Below are 17,937 nucleotides of genomic sequence, written 5' to 3' on the forward strand. Positions count from 1 at the left end.
ACCCGGGAGCACAGATGTGGATCATTCCAATTTACACGATAAATAGTTAATTGTATCACAGTAATAAATCAAGTTAAAAGCCTTTCAAGAATTTGTTTGAGTGCAGAAGGGATGAATGATGAGTGTGCTCTGTTATTAATCTGTCTGAGTTTCAACTAACAGCTTGAGTGAGTAACTCGGTCAGACGTGACATGTTATCATCTCCTGCAGGGATATTGGTGATGTCTAAGACTGCTATCAGTATCCCTGATGGTTTTTCACAGGCCCTTGAAAATCTTTGAGAAATACAAATTTGATGGAAACAAATCAAAGAATGACGTGTTGGGAAAATAGATTTAGTCATGGGCCATTTTAAAAGTGCCTGCATTTATATTTTGTGCATAACTTTTACAAACGTATATATGCTGTGTTAGAGAAGGCAAGGGATTGCATTACTTCATCCAATCGAACGTAGCACCGTAAGTCTACTCTTTACACATTTAAAAGTCTCGCTTTTTAATTGTCAGGTTTACAACAAGAGCTCACTTTGACCCACATCTGAAACTAAGTTGTGTTGGGTCTTGATTTTTGCAACATTGGCCTTGAAACATTCCATTAAAGGTTGTATTGTGCCCTGCATCAATCAAATCAGGTGTTGTCATAAACCATTCAAGACATGACCAGCAGAGTCTGTCTGTTATAAGCTGCCGTGACACTGAAGCAGGTGCAGCAAAAAGTGTTGGACAGTGATTACAAAGTTAAGAGCAGAAGCGACAAATGAATGCATTTTTAATCCTCGTCATGAGATCACTTGATTAAGTGGAGATAATTGAAGTAGATGAATTAATTTTTTAATCTTAGGTGAGAAAACCCCAGACAGATGGGCTTGAGGAAGTTGGCATGTGATAATTGATTCCAACCCGCTGGCTTAAAACCATAATTGCCTTCAGTGTCACGCTGGTGTGAACAAGGAAGTGCACACACAGACCCATGCACCCACTCTCTCCCGTGGTGCCTGGAGCTACGCCAAAGCCTCTTATCCCTTAATCAGTGTGAAACTGTAATCTTTACCTTCAGAAGCCCCCCACCCACCTCGCAATCGGTTGATCCCCTCGTGTTTGCAAGACTTGGTACGTGGCGTGAACCCCGGACCACCTCAAATTTCAGCCGCTTATCAACGTCTTCATGCCAACTACCTGCTGATGAATTAACCTGCAGACTCATAAAGCCACAGTTTGGCCCCGAGGACCCTCGTTCATTAATTTTCTAATTATAGGATTTGGCGCAAAATGCCCCATAAGAGTCGTTTATGAGGCTAATGTGAATTCGTTACATTCACCACCACATACCGCCATTGATTGAAACAATAAAAAAAACTACCCTATTAATGCACACTTCGAGGAAATGTACATTCTTGTTGTGCGTGTCTAACCCCCTACCGACTTTAAATGTTTTACTTGTATGTTTTATTGATGAAGCTTATTCTTTTTATACATGTACCGCTCCACTTCTTTATCCATGCACAACGGGCCTTGTACATTAAGTCAAACCCACAACATATGAGGATTTTAGTCAGCGGTAGTGAGAACGTCTTGAAATGGAAAGGTTGTAGGTTCAATCGCAGCCCTTGAAGTCAACATGTCGATATGTTCTCTCGCAAGATACTAAACCCCAAGTTGATCCCGATGACCAAAGGGGTGTGTGTGTGTGTGTGTGTGTGTGTGTGTGTGTGTGTGTGTGTGTGTGTGTGTGTGTGTGTGTGTGTGTGTGTGTGTGTGTGTGTGTGTGTGTGTGTGTGTGTGTGTGTGTGTGTGTGTGTGTGTGTGTGTGTGTGTGTGTGTGTGTGTGTGTGTGTGTGTTAGCTTCCCATAGCTACATTGCATGGTGCCTCTGTATGAATGTGTGAATGCTGACTTGTTTGCAAAGCTTTTTGAGGAGGCGTAAAAGAGTGCGCTATATAAATAAAGTCCATTTATTGTTTAGTATTATTGGCATACTTACAATATTTACTATTGGAACAAAAAAGTACGCTCGTGGCAGTAAGCCTATCAGTTTCAGATATTTGTTGTTAAATCTTGAAATGATAACTGCACCAAAAAGACCAAGGGAAAAATGAATGTGAAACAAACACCATGAACATGTCTTTAGTCGTTTTACCCAAAACCACAGACGTCAACATGTGAACAAGTGACTTTGATTCATCCTCTGTGGACCACGAATGTCTGTGTGAGAAATCAACCCAAAAGCAGTTTGAGATATTTCTGTCTTGACCGGAGTTGTGGACAGACCAATTGGATAGATATTGTATTGTTTGTAGGAGCAGGGAATTGGTGTTTTGTCAAAAATAGTATACAGAAAGAAATATGTGGTTTATTGTCAACCTAATGAAGAAAACCCACTATGATTCATCCTCTGTGGACCATGAATGTCAGTTGGAAGTTAAACAGTAATCCATCCAATAGTTGTTGAGATATAGTCTGGATCAGAGGGATGGGCCGAGCATTCATTCTAATATTGTATAATTTAAAGAGCAGGAAATGGTCGTTTTAGCTCAAAATGAGATGTGGTCTCTTGCACGCTAATGCCAGACGGTGGCAGATTGCAGCAAGTTTTTCTTTTTTCCCCGGTATTCCTCATTCTTTCATCTGTTAGCCAACATGTTGCCAGATTGTCTCTGCATGGGGTAGGGAGGATTACATTTGTTGTCGTGCAGTCGCTCCTTACCTCCTTAAGAATAGATTACTCCTCCTCCGATCCTGGGATCTGGTGAGAAATGGAGGAAGCCACTGAAACACTCAGTGTGTGTGTGTGTGTGTGTGTGTGTGGGGGGGGGGGGTGGGTGTGTGTGTGTGTGTGTGTGTGTGTGTGTGTGTGTGTGTGTGTGTGTGTGTGTGTGTGTGAAGCTTGTTTGACACGCAATGTTGCCTGGCGTTAGCAGATACTGTAGCTTTGCACAGGTAGAGTCATGTGAACATTCCTTTTACACTTTGCAAACCTTTTAAAGAGGCCCTATTTTGCTGTTTGGGGTTTCCCCTCTCCTGTAGTGTTGTATAGGTTTTGTGCATGTAAATGGTCTGCAAAGGCTAAAATCTCTCCCACATACTCCCTCCTATTGGCCTTATTCAGTCATTATATTGTGTCCAAATGCTTAATCGCTGATTGTTTTTAATATCATCGCAAACTGAATATGATTGGGGGTTCATTTTCTTAAAACATTTGCTAAACATTGTCCAAAAACAGAGCTTTCCCCAAAATGTCACCAACATATGTCATTCAGGTTTAATTAAAGGTGGGGTAGGAAAGTTTGAGAAACCGGCTCGAGATACACTTATTGTTATATTCCATGGAATGCTCTTAACATCCTGATAGCAATGAATATCTGAAGTGCTTTGACAAAAAATCCATAAAAAAATGTCATCATTTGAGCCGGCTGAAATAACTGGATGGCCTACCTGCCTGTCAGCCTTCCATCTGTGCACAAACTTATCTCGTGCCCTCATTGGTCATGTGCACGTTCGTGTGTGTTGGAGGAGAGGGCTCTGTAATGCTGCGTTCACACCGGACGCGATGCGAATATTCGTTTTGCTCTGATTAAACGCTCAAGTTTTACCACGGCTGCCAGCTGTGTTTACTCGCATCCTTCAAACAAGACGCGCCGGCTCGGGAGCTACAACTACAACAAAAATGAACATATTTTACGCTGATTAAATTTTGATACACGTTTCTAAATGATGCCAACGTAACAACATACTGATGCCGGTTAGTAAACACCATGAATTAATGCTTTGACAAGTCTGCAGACAGACGGCAGGAGAAACAACTTTTAAAATGCTTGTTTACTGAATGGAGATTGGGTCGACCAGGCTAAGCTAACATTGTATATGCTCATTCCACACTCACAACAACGGCCTACAGACATAAATAAACCAGTGACTGTATTCTCCATGACACAGACAGTCTGTGGTTTGTACTTGTTTAACTTTTGTCTAGTTTCTGAACAGACATGAGGAGCTCTGATCTCTGTGTGCTAACTGCTAACAGCTAACGGCTGATGTTTTCTGGTTGAACGTCAGTGACGCTAGGCTGAGATCCTCACCGCTGATTGGCTTCCGCGAGAAGGTTTCACCTGAATTTGACGCTCGGGTTGAAAAAATCGAACTCTCGCGTTTGACGCGGCACCGTTCAATCGCGTGATTCGCGCCGCGTCCACCACTTCATGCTCGCCGTCGGAGCGAAGAACGAAACGCAGCATAAGGAAGTGGCAGATTTTTTCCGTTGTGTATTTTCAAATTCTAGCGCACTCGAGCTGGTTTCCCCAAAAGGACCTACCCCGCCTTTAATTCAGATGTGTCTTATCAATAGAGGTTTAACCGACCTGCCCAGCATGTTAAATAATTAATAAAAGGAAGAATCAACAGATTAATTGATAATGGAAATAATAATATATAAGACACAGAAGATGATAAAAAAACAAAAACAATTGGAAGATAAAATCATGAGCCATTAGAGAAGAGTGGAAAATGGGTTTGTGTGGTTGGTGGTGGAGCAGTAAGAGATGAAGAGGAAGAGGATGAGGAGGAGGGATAAACACAGTGATGGAGAGTGAGTGAGAGGGGGGAGGAGCCGAGAGATGATTCCTCTCTCTAATCCTGTAGACACACACACACACACACACACACACACACACACACACACACACACACACCACACACGCACACACTCGGTCTGACTGCCTACTGGCTCAGAGAGAGAGACGGAGGCAGGTGGAGGGCGCAAACGGAGAGAGAGAGAAAGAGAAACCAAGTGGATAGGGGGAAACAAGATGAAGGGAAGAGAGGAAAGCATGCCGAGTGAAACCCAGAGAGGAGGAGAGAGGCAGTGAGGAGGAAGAGGAGCAGTGAGGAGGAAGAGGAGCTCTGGAGAGACCATTCGAACGGCAGAGGGAAGGAGACGGAGGAGGAGGAGGAGGGAGGGCGATGCTTCAGTCTGCCTGATACAAACCAGGAGAGAAGGAGTAACAGAGAGGAAGGGGGGAAAGGAAGACCATAGCTGCACGAGAGAGAAGAAGAGGATGGAGGAGCGAAGAACAAGCAGAGACACAGAGCCCCGGTTACTCAGGAGTGTTTGGAGCTGAGTTACTACGAGATGCTGTCAGAGAACCAGCGTGTGAGGGCGAAGTGATGGATGTGTGTTTGCACAAAGTACCGCTGCTCCTTGAAACTCAGTAGAAGTGTGTGTGTGTGTGTGCGTGTGTGTGTGTGTGTGAGAGAGAACATATGCCGACCAGCTGTTTGAGGAGGTAAACAGGGTCAGGTGCCCCCAGACGAGGTGCATTAACAGAGAATAACACACACAGAGAAGAGGTGCACCTAAAGGAGCTTCAGTCCAACCATCTCAGGTGCAGTTACGGGCGCGTGTGTAACAAAGGGTGCCACTGAGCTTCTGTGAAAGGTTGCTTTTGACTCTGTACACCGGACAAGCCACTCCCTACCTCTTCTCAAGCCAACAAGTGGACTTGAAGACTCAGAAGACTCTGGTGCCCGGCTCACAGCAAAGTCCCCTTCTTGATTTTCTGTTTTCCATTGGATGCTCCTGACTCCAAACATGGGGGAGTGGACCATCCTCGAGCGCCTCCTGGAGGCTGCCGTCCAGCAGCACTCTACTATGATCGGAAGGTGAGTTCTCTTTTAGTTTTTACGTCTTTTTACGTGTTTGCATGCACGCGGTATTTGAAATGTAAGAACGCCAGTGCATGCCGAATGAAAATCCCTCCATACTCGCAGTCATTAATCCGTACGAGTGACAGGGACGACACTATGAGTCCGCACAGAGGATTTGAGTAGATCCAGATCACTGTGAGGACATCTTACCTTAAAAGTCAAAAATCCCTCTGCTCTATGCCGGTGTCGCCACTCTCTCTCTCTCTCTCTCTCTCTCTCTCTCTCTCTCTCTCTCTCTCTCTCTCTCTCTCTCTCTCTCACGTTGGCATCAAGTCTGCTTCAGAAGCCATCCCGTTACACAAGTGTGCCTCGTTTCAGCTTCTCCACAACCCCTCCTTTCCCTCTTTCCTTTCACTTTCTTTCTCCATCAAGTATGAAGTCACCCCCCAACCTTAAAAAACAAGTCACGAGCGCAGGGTCACGGCTGTTCATGATTTATGCATCATACATACTACATGCCGAGATGTCTTGTATTTTAGTTTGAGTAACTCAGTCTGCCCACAGAATACTCAATTATTGATGAGAGTTTTAGCCACAGAGGCACATCAGCCCTGCAGACGGTATTAAACATGATGTTACATCTAGTAAAAAGACTTATTCCTGAGTTTGAGGTTTTCTTGGGACATCTTCGGTTCGGCACGGGTTCATGGGAGACTTTCTCAATTAGCACTTTTAAACCAATCCCCTGGAGCTACTGACTCACTCTGGATGGTCGTGCTTTTGAATTATTGAGTGAATAAATGTCAGCCAGCTTATGAAGTTAATCATGTGGAGAAAAGTATTCGGCTGACAAAAGCTCCGTGTGTGAATGTTGTCGGGTTTGTGACACTGAAGTGATTCTGAGTGTTGTTCTTGTCGGTCGGACGGACGGTTTGTTCAAGTCGTTTCCTTGGGTGGCGTGATGAATGATTGGTCAGCGTTTGCTTCCCTTTCTTCATGAGACACTGGAAGAGCAGCTCGTCGACGGGGATAGTCATCCTGGCTGCGGGGTCTCTGAGCAACAGTGAGAAAGAGTAGAGACAGAAACAGAGGAAAAGGAAATCGGTAGAGGAACTCCAAAAAGAGTATCGTGCGAAGTAGATAAGAGACAAGGCCACAGAGTGCAAGACAGGAGAGACAGATGACGTAAAAAGAGTGAAGGCGGGGGACAGCGAGGAGCAATTATTCACAGACAAGCGAGCAGACACATGGCCTCTGTCTGCAGGGCGTTGGTAGGAAGCCAAGAGGACCGTCTCGTCACGAGATGGTGCTGCCTGTCACGACCTCAGCGGGGCGTCCAGGACACCCAGAGGCAGGAAGGAAACCTCAGATCATCTTCAGCACATTATATCCAGACAGCAGGAAGGTTCAGATCAGATGTTTTGAGGAACCGCCCAATTTTTTTTGTTGAAATGTCAAAATTTCCAGCAGGTTTACTTACATTTGATTAAGCTCAATATTGGTTCCCTTCCTAAAGCCACTTACAATAAAGCAATAGCCTACCTCCAATTTTAAAAATGACTAACAATTTTGGTATTTTTCTGTGCATTTCTTAAAAGGGCCATATTCTGCTCAATTTCAGGTTCATATCAGTAGTGCCTCTACTCTGACATGTCTCCGTGCTTTAATGTTAAAAAAAAAACGCTTGATTTTTGTCATGCTGCCTGTGCTGTAGGGCTGGGCGATACATCGATTTTATCGATTAACTCGAGTGTGTAGTTCACGTCGACTTGTTTAAAGGAAAATCGGTTTTCTCTTCAACATCCGCCAACGCTTCCCTCTGGGCTCCCGTAGTTCGGAATGGGCTCAGCCCTCCCCCCGCACAGTGCGCGCATTTACCAAATAGAGTGATACACAAACAACATGACAACGAGCAGGGAAGAACTTGTTCCAAAGAAAGGCACGGTGTCCTCCGTTATTTGGAATTGGTTTGCGTTCGCGAGGTCAGATTTAGACCAGACAACACCCCGCTGCAAAGTATGTTTGAAGTCTGTTGCTAGCAAAGGCAGCAGTACGACAAATTTACTGCAGCACCTCAAACAAAAGCATCCTGCTGAATGGGAGAAATGTTGCGAAACCGCAAAACCAAACCGCATCCCATATGACAAGAATTCGGCCCGCTGGAAAGCCATTACAGATGCGGTCGGTATGTATATAGCAGAGGATATGGTGATATACGGTGGAAGAGCCGGGGTTTATTAACATGATTAAAGTTTTGGACCCCAGGTTTGTTTTTTGGAGCAATTACTTTGTCATCTGCATATTAATTGGGGGGGGGGGCAGCACCTCTTTTCACCCTCTGTCTGAAACCAGAGCCCAGTCTGCTCTGATTGGTTTGCTGGCCGGCTTTGTTGTGATCGCTCAACCACTTAGAGATGTCCCGCCCCTTAACCTATCATTACATTACATGTTAGACGCTTTTATCCAAAGCGACTTCCATACTCAATACTGTGGACAATCCCCACAGGAGCAATTTGGGGTGAAGTGTCTCAGGGACACAACAACATGCTGACTGCAGTGGGGTTTGAATCTGTGACCCCCTGATCCGAACACCTACGGACAACCCACTGCACCACACGCCTCCTATCACGTACAATGTGTTGGAGCGCTAGCCTATAGAAGCACAAGCGTTACCTAATCATGTCACGATGTTTAAGGGGAAGTGTGTGATTTGGGATTTTAGCCTTTGCAGACCAAGTACATGCAGAACAACCTACAACACACTACAGGAAAGAGAAAACCCCCAAAACACAGAATATACATATGAAACTGATTTGATGTGCACAGATGTCAGGTGTATTTCTTCAGCATACTTCAGTGTGATGGACACTGACTGTGGAGATGCTTGACCTCAAGTTGACCTGATGAATGATGTTGGCGGTAGACTCTTGTCCATTGGTGCTAAATTAATGATTAACTACGTCATTAGGCAATACTTAGGCTTTCTTTGTATCAAATGACAAAATCAATATGACTTATTCCTCTCAATTAAAACTTCTGCAGTATAATTTTAAAGCCGATTGTAATAATTAAATATTTTAGTTAAGTATGTTTTTCATCCTGCGTTTTTCATCTCTTCATTTCTCACCGCCATTTAAAAAAGAGACGTTATTGAACAGTCTGAAAAAAAAATGCAATTCATTATGGGGCGGTTTCCAATAACATAGCTTCATTTATCACATACAAAAAAACACTTAAGTTAAGTTCTTACACAGCCAGGTTATTTTTGGCTCATTGTAGTCACTGCACAATTATCTAAAACACTCGTTGAAAGTGAAATCACAGTTAATGAAGCTGCAATTGAATATGTTTTAGCAACCACATGTGTCAAACTCAAGGCCCGGGGGCCAAATCAGGCCCGTGGTGGATTTAATTTCGGCCCGCAGGATAATTTCGAATTACTATTGGATCTGGCCCGCCGGTGTATTGCACTCACACCTTCACTCAACCCTGAGGGTCTCCTCAGCTCAGAGCCTGAGCCCAAACATTGATGACCTGGCACCCAAGATGAGATGCCAAGTATCTGAACTAGCATCACAGAGCAGCACACTGAGTTTAATGGATGTTTCCTTCTGCACTTTCTCTCTCACGACAACAGGGCATGTTTGGTTTGTTCTTTGAGGGAAATAGTTTTGTTGAAGCTGTTGTTGGCCTGTGGGAAAATGTAATCATAAGAAATGACTCTGGAAAAGCTGCAGATAGAGCCATAAGAAATGAATGCAACTGATTATTTAATGTTTAATGTTGTTTTTATAGGCAATCATTTAAGCTTTGTTAGTTCCAGGTTTAATATGTGCAATAAGTTCATTTCAATAAGTTCTGCTATAACCATTGAACCAGTCCGGGCCTCGACTAGTACCCATTTTTTACATTTTGGCCCACTGTGTATTTGAGTTTGACACCCCTGCTGTAAACTAGGCCACTGATTTGGTATTGGCTGTCCTTTCCCAGTGGAAGTCATACTAAGTCTACAAATTGATTTATTTGAGTGGTTTTCAAGGTAGATTTGTTATTAATTGGATGTTTGCTCGACAGCACATCTCTAGATATGAACCTGTTCATTGGAAATCTAAAGCTGCATTGCTGCTCGGACATTTCACCAACATGTCCAGTTTGTCAAAAGGGATAAAGAAATGGAGGAGGTCATTAATAAATCATGCAATTAACCTCTTGAATGGTGTTAACCGGAAGCTCTCCTAATCTTTTAGTATTTCCGATTTGAAATTAAAAGAGGAAGTCAACCATGTTTAGCTCGTGTTTGACAGCCTGCACGTTCCCACATTAAAGTGCCCTTCACTTCATCTGGCTTTTCTACAGATCCAAACCATCTAATCTGGGACATCACCGCTGACATGAATTTTTATAAACGCACTCTAATCCTCCCCCAATCCTAAATCCTATTGGTCCGTCCGCTGAGATCGAACACGTCTCATTGGTTGGCGCAGGTGTCGCGTAAAGCATTGGACAGGTCGCTATCCCAGTGTGTGTGTGTGTGTGTGTGTGTGTGTGTGTGTGTGTGTGTGTGTGTGTGTGTGTGTGTGTGTGTGTGTGTGTGTGTGTGTGTGTGTGTGTGTGTGTGTGTGTGTGTGTGTGTGTGTGTGTGTGTGTGTGTGTGTGTGTGTGTGTGTGTGTGTGTGTGTGTGTGTGTGTGTGTGTGTGTGTGTGTGTTCATGAGCCTCCCCTACAACAGCCTGCAAGCCTGAGTACATTTGTCATACATGAGTCACACACACATTAGGGGGAGTATAACACTTGTTGTTTGGGTAAGATTACAAACGGCTCCAGAGATTCCCTTCTACGGTCAGAGGGTGTGTGTGTGTGTGTGTGTGTGTGTGTGTGTGTGTGTGTGTGTGTGTGTGTGTGTGTGTGCAGAAATACTCAGACTGTGTATAAAACGTGAGCACGGGTGTACTTTGTGGACATATCACATGTGCTCCGATGGCTTTCAGCGGCCTAGTGTCTGTGTGTGTTCACCTGCTACCCGTGATTAATTCCCCCCATTACGGGCAGTGGGGCAGGTGTAAATGGACTTCCCCCAGGACCCTCTGATGGACTGTGGGCCCAGCGCCTGTTGGTACAAACAGCCTCTGATGAAGCACTCTCGACCTAACTACTGTCAACACATCACTCATGCAGTCTCTCCCACTCCCATAGGCTACTGTCCCAACTGTGCTGACTGTCATTGGTCAGATTTGGACTGCTAAACATGCAGGTGCATGCATTCTCCCACCCCCCTGATATTGATCTCCAATAATGGACTAGGAAGCGGAGCTCGATGGGAGACAGTCCAGTTAAGGAAAAAGTCTTTAGCCCTGTCCATTGGCAATACAAATTAAGTAATGTGTTGACTGGAATGTTAAGCGAGTGATAAAAGCTGTAAGTACCTCATTGACTTTACTGCCCAAATAAAATAAACCATGATTGTAGAACAGCAGACTACATATTTATTCTGTCAAAATCTTTCCTTAAAAGACATTAGGAGTGATTAACACATTACATTACATGTCACTTGTTAGAGGCTTTTACCCACAGCGACTTACTCAATACTGTGGGCACGACATGCTGACTGCAGTGGGACTCGAACTTATTATCCCCCTGATTCGCACTAAGTTCAGCGCACTAACCCACTGAGCCACAGCCCCCCCTAACACCTCTAGTACAGGTGGCTGACGTTTTGGCCGTCACCTCGCAAATCTATTGGCTAGTGCTCCATTGCATTGTATTTGAGACGATGCAATCTCTCACAAATTATTTCAGATTTCTTTTATATACGATTTGAGTCATTGTACAAAGGGTGATGACAACATGCTCTAGAAATCACCACTCTAAAAGCCACGGGAAACCCTACAAAGTAAATCGATTCCAATCTGCCACCGCTGCATAGAGTGGCTTTGATTGTTGGAATATCTGTTTTGGAAAAGTAGGAAATTGTCGTATACGCACCCCCTCCAATTCCATTGTGTGAAAGGGGCTTGCAGATGCTGTTCCTTTATACGACGAGCACTTTGTTGAAGCGTACTGAACCCTTCAAATGGCTTTGAAGCACTAGGAGGTGCACATTTTGGCGTACAGTTATTTGAGCTGTTCTTTAACAGTTGAATATATCCCAGCATGCCTTTTGCACTTTACAGGGGGTGAAGATAAAGTGTGTGTAGGTGTGTTTCTGCAGAAGCTTCACACCTCGTTCTGACATACACCACCTCGCTCAGCACGGCTCCCCTGGGTCAATTTGGTTTGGTCACTTACTGTAGGAGCCCTCAGCTCGTGTGTGTGTGTGTGTGTGTGTGTGTGTGTGTGTGTGTGTGTGTGTGTGTGTGTGTGTGTGTGTGTGTGTGTGTGTGTGTGTGTGTGTGTGTGTGTGTGTGTGTGTGTGTGTGTGTGTGTGTGTGTGTGTGTGTGTGTGTGTCACATGTATTCTTTTCGGCACAGTCGCCAAGCCAGAAACAATATTTGTTAGTGAGCAGTGTGTACAAGCGGCTCAGCGTGCCTGTGTTTGTCGACACGTTACAGCTCTGTCGTCACATGACCTTTAGATCATCGTGCTTTTATTTAGCAAATCCCCGCGGAGCGCTCTCAACCCCCACGGAGGTGATGCATGATTTTGTTGGTGCAGAATGTGTCTTATCTGGCAAATGTGTGCCATATTGCGCAGAAGAAGAAGAAGAAGAAGAAGAAGAAGAAGAAGAAAGCGAGAAAGAGGCTCGCTTACGGCAGACTCCCCTGAGAGATTGTTAGAAAATAAAAGAGACACTTTACAGAAGGCACTTTGTCCCTCTCTGTCTCTGCTTTCACACTTTCCCCATCCATATGTAATGACCCCCGGGATGCTGTGGGTCGTGATGCCATAAGAAAAGCGGGTTCTAAAATGACCTCACATTCTCCATTGGGGGGTAATGAATCAAAGGAATGAGAGACAGATGCATGCATTTCCTGCTTCATCTGAGACTTCTATAACAAATACACAGCATCCACCTGCTGATAACACATCATCTGGCAATGCTCCACTGATAGAGGGGTTGGTCTGCTATAGCTGCTAGTGATCCTGGAAATGAGCCCCAGGAGAGAGCTGCTCTGACTGGAGTACCATACCCAGCATCCATAGGGACTGCTGGAGATGCACAGTTGTTGCTGGGGGAGAAAATGTAGAATAACTGCACGTAATTATGCAGCGTGTGTTCTCATTTCTTTCTGCTTGCCCCTCATGTACACTTCCCCCCCCCAGGCTTTTCTCTCATTGCTCAGCTGCTTATTCTACCACTCTTGATCCCCTCAGTCCACATATGCTAAGGTCAGGGTCAACGTGGTGTGAATGAATCCGTTGGCGTTTGTGTGTGTGTGTGTGTGTGTGTGTGTGTGTGTGTGTGTGTGTGTGTGTGTGTGTGTGTGTGTGTGTGTGTGTGTGTGTGTGTTTATCCTACATAATGTTGGTAGATAAATCTCCATCTTTACCCTGTGTTTCAGTACACATAGTAATACCACAGTGTAGAAATATTCACTGTTTTATTCATAAAAATGTTTAAAAATATAACAATAGTAGATTTTTTCACAGTGGCACGTATTCAATTTGACTTATGTAAATACTACTGGGTACAAAATAAATGAAATTAAATGATGAAATTACCGAAATACGTCTTTTGTTGCATCAAATAATGAATCTGTCTCGACAAAATCTAAATGATATATTCCACTCAATGTAATATTTCCTCTTAATCGTACCTTAAAGTCACTCGCTGTCATTCATATGTATAATCCAACAGTAAATGAATGAACCCCTTCACAATATTAAGAGCTGCAATGCATTGTGGGGCAGTTGAGGAAGTGTCCAGTATTGTCACTTTTCAGGAATGATTGCTAATGCGGAGATATCTCACGTAAGTAAACATATTAATTTTTGCACAATGGCCCTTTTCATAGTAATACATTTTTCTTTCAATATAATTTGTTTTACTATATTTACTGTTGGGTCAATTTCCCTAAGGGATCAATAAAGTGTACGTTAAGCTAGTAATAATACTTGCTATATTATTTGTTGCACTTGTTGTGTTATTAATATAAATCTGAATCTTTAATGTAACAAAAATTGGCAAATCAATGTAGTACAAAAATACAATATAAGCCTCTGAATTTTAGTGGAGTAGAAGAACAAAAAAGCAAATAATGGAAATACTCAAGTCAAATAAAAAGACCTTAAAAATGTAGTTAATACGTTTATAAATGTACTCAGCTGTCCACGGTTACATCAATGTAGTGCATTGAGTGTAGAGAAGAGAGAAGGGATGAATGTCTAAAGAGATTAATATATAATATAATGCATAGATTAATAAAGAATTAAACAGAGGTCAGAGTTCAGATGGATTTCACCGTACCGGGCTTCGAGGAGGAACGCATGTCTCTGGCAGGATGACTCACTCAGTGAAGCTAACAGCTTGAGCGTTAGCACATGGCTGGAGGGCAGAGCAGGTCTGTGTTAGAATGATACTGGAGGGTAAGCTTAACCTGCACACAACCCTTAAACACAAGAGAGCAGCCCTGCGACAAAAACAACCCTGAACTTTTCAACATGTACACACTGGATCATGTAAACTAACCATGTAGGCTAGCTATTAGCTGCGGAGCTAGCGTAGCCACTTGATGGGCGGATTTGTGCTATTTTTTTTACAGAAATCACATTTTTACATGGATATATTTACTGAAAATGACTTTGTTGGTAACAATTTTCAGCTCCTAGGCGTTTTCCCTCGAACCAATTAGGTTTTTGTAGTGAAACAAAAGATATCTCCTCATTGCTATGTCACTTATCAACTGTTTGTTGTCCATTGCGGTGCTTTCAATAAAAAACGATAAATAGAAACAGGGCGTCCGACAAAAGTCAAACAGGTTCAGAATCGAGTTTATTGCCCAAGTAAGTTAACAAATAATTTGCTTTGGTGTAAATGGTGCACACATAAACACAGTAGGAGGAATACGTTGAAAAAAGGTGCAAAACAAATAGTACTATTTTTAAAAACCATTACAACAAATAAAAAAATATGAATATACAAAAATGAAATACATTGAAACTGAGACAAATACTAGAATTGGAAGTGGAGAGCTGTACAGATTTTCAAAGAGGAAGCGTTGAGCAAGAATGTGCAAAAATACAGTGAAATGTTAAGGATTTACATTATTAAAATAACTTAGATTTGTTCGCATTAACGTACATTCATGTAATGCAAAGACGTGGTGAATTAGGAAAACCATTCTATGTATATTCATTTTGTCGCTGAAGCCCAAATTGCATTCAGTTAGAACACGGTGTTCGAAAGACATTTAATCTCTTCTGGAAATATTCTGTAACTTTTCAGTAAGAGCTACGTTTTTTTTGTGAAAAGGAAAACGATTGATGCTTGAGAGCTTTGAAAGTTCTTCCCCGCTGATGCATTCAAGGACCTGTGATCTCATGTGACATCTGAGGGGTGAAAATCACCCGTGAGATGTTCAGCACGCTGTCAGAAAATCAATACATAAACATGGCAACATGAAGAGCATGTCCCTGTCCTGCATTACCACATCTTGACAACATTCATTATTTATCTCAGTCAAGTTTTACATCTCAGCAAGAGACATGTCTTCCTGTTTTTGACACGAGCTGTGAGCATCGTAGGAAAATAGTAAATATACTTTTATGTAATGCAAACTATGAGTGATTGGAATATGATATATTATAAATTATTTATCTAATATATCATATTCCAATCACTTGTATATAGATTCTTATTGCACTATTTGACTATTTGACTTTTTTAATATTTTTATTTTTGTATTTACTTGCACTATTTTTGTGACCTAAGATTTTCATCGTCATAACTACAGCTATGTTCGCATGACAAATAAAAGCCTTGAAACTACATATAATCAGGGTTGGGAGGGTTAATATAAAATGTATTCTGTTATCAATGACAACTTAAAGGTGGGGTAGGTAATTCACTTCAGAAACACTTTTTGTTATATTCCATGGAATGCTCTTAACGTCCCGATAGCAATGAATAAATTAAATGCTTTGACAATAAATACATTAAAAAATGTCATCTGTGGAAGCTGTGGCGCTGTAAAAAGCACGACCAATCATCTGAGCCGGCCCGGCTAAAGTAACTGGATGGCCTACCTGCCTGTCAGCCTTCCATCTGTGCACAAACTTATCTCGTGCCCTCATTGGTCATGTTTGTGTTGGAGGAGGGGCTCTGTGAGGAAGTCTGAAGGAAGGCTGGTCACTCAGGCAGAATCAGGACATTCTGATGTAGAGTTTCAAAATAAAAGACCTTTGAATTCAAATTCTAGCGCTCTCGAGCTGGTTTCTCCATTCTTACCTACCCTACCTTTAATTGTTAAACCTGTAACCTAAGTAGCACAATATAATTACTTTGCTCTACTTTTGGATGACCTCAATATGAAATGCAATGCAACTGTTATGTAAAACAACAGAACAAAGTTACCTCAAGAAACCATGATATTTAGAATAACAAATGTGTCCTCGGCTCAGAGATTTTATTTATATGAAAACCTGCCTTTCATGAAGCATATTCAAGCAGCAGCCTATACACCAACTGTGGGGGAAACTTCTGTAGCAATGGAGAGTCAGGACTCAGAGAGACACGAGGAGAGCTGGAGCTTTGATGGCAAACACTGACGGATGGTTTAATTGGAGCTTCGGCCGGAGAATTCATCACACATTTCACGAACCAAGATCTGACCACACGGTTGAGATGCCACAATCAATTCTGAAGACCCCTCCTGTAGCTCCAGGTTTTAACTAGTTCAGAGTGTAACAATCAACATTCTTCAATAGAGAGACTAAACAGCTGAGGACACTGAATCACATTTGTTGTCTCTTATGGCTCGGGGTCATCTACTCCCCGAAGAAGGATGTGTTCCAGGTGTCCCTCAACAATGACTATCTCTAACCGAGAGTTGCCCGGTCATAAACTGGCAACATCAACAACTTTCTAGGGCAGCCCCTCCTTAAGGGAGATAACGGCTGCTCGAGGTTGGAGCATCTGCGTCAGAGGCCGAAGGACGACATGCAGGGGAAATTATTCCCCAACACCAACAATGAAACACATGAGCACATACTACAGTTTAAAGAAGCAGAAATAAGTGGACAGAAAATGCTCCATTTTAGTTCAATACACACCGTTTTTTCTTTTTTTTTCACTTTTTTTATTGGGTTTTCAGACAAATAACAGGCAACAGTAGTATACAGAGTATCACATTGGGCTTTAGGTAATACAAAAACAGGTAAGAAATACAAGATTAGAGAAGGAGAGTAAACAGCTGTCTGGTTAAACAAAACAAAATAAGCCACAAGCAAACAAAACAAACACGATTGGTCACCTCTGACAGGAAAACAAATGATCTTGATACATGTCAGTAGTAAATACACACAGTTAAGCTCACACACACTATTGTATGAACATATAGGTTCACCTACTGAATTAAAAATAGAACAAATCAACCAAAGAAAGTGAAAACCGAGGCAGTAGGCGTATAGATTCAGACTTAAAGTATTATCCTACAGAACGGTACAGCTCACAGAGAAGAGATATCATCTGATCCTTTCACAACAAACAATATATTGCTCTTTTTAGGTTTTTGATAACATGCTAGTTATCCCCATTATTTAGAAATGTAACAGTAATCTGATTACATATTTGTTATGTAACTGTCAGGATATACATTTACCTTTTTCTGTATCTTGATAATGTAATCCCGTTACTCCCCAAGCCTGCGTATAATAGTTATGTTAATGAAGTTTTAGTTCCATACATATTCAATGCCAGCTTTATTACAGAGTTGTCAGATCTTATAAGGCCTTAGGATTTAAAGTCTAACCATGAATTATTAATGGTAAAGTTTTGTGTATCGTGCTGCAGAGGTAACACAGTTTCCTCATTGATTAACATTCTTTGATCAACGTGATGAGAAAGTTGGTATATAAGAGATGGTCAACTTCTCCCAATGCTAACGAAAGGTGCCGCAATGCTTTCTTCCTTGTCTCCTTTTAATATAAGGTATCACTGACACAGCCTTCACTAAAGGAAAGGAGATAATGGCGTCCCACATTTCCATGCAGTAGCAACATTTTAAGCTACGCACCATTTGGCCGCCAATAGCATTCACCGTGTTGAATTGTACCCAATACATTAAATACCTCCTTCTTCTTCGGAGGTGTGATTAACTTTAGGACAGGAATCTTTATTACGTTTGTCACTGACTTCGGTTG

General features: G+C 42.4%; 1 protein-coding gene across 3 annotated transcripts in view; it reads left to right on the forward strand.

The window, feature by feature from the left end:
- The first annotated feature begins 4,706 nt into the window (after window positions 1-4,706).
- Window positions 4,707-17,937, forward strand: part of gjd1b (gap junction protein delta 1b) — a 46,074-nt gene continuing 32,843 nt past the window's right edge. Inside the window, exon 1 of one of the 3 annotated variants that reach the window (XM_079679643.1) lies at window positions 4,707-5,654. In XM_079679643.1, coding sequence (XP_079535769.1) covers window positions 5,566-5,654 — 89 coding nt within the window. In that variant the 5' untranslated portion in view covers window positions 4,707-5,565. Of the gene's footprint in view, window positions 5,655-13,334; window positions 13,550-14,044; window positions 14,164-17,937 lie in introns of those variants that run through there. The other 2 variants (XM_079679644.1, XM_079679645.1) reach the window with 2 other exon arrangements.

This window comes from Notothenia rossii (genome assembly GCF_949606895.1).
Source record: "Notothenia rossii genome assembly, chromosome: 4".
NCBI lineage: Eukaryota > Metazoa > Chordata > Actinopteri > Perciformes > Nototheniidae > Notothenia > Notothenia rossii.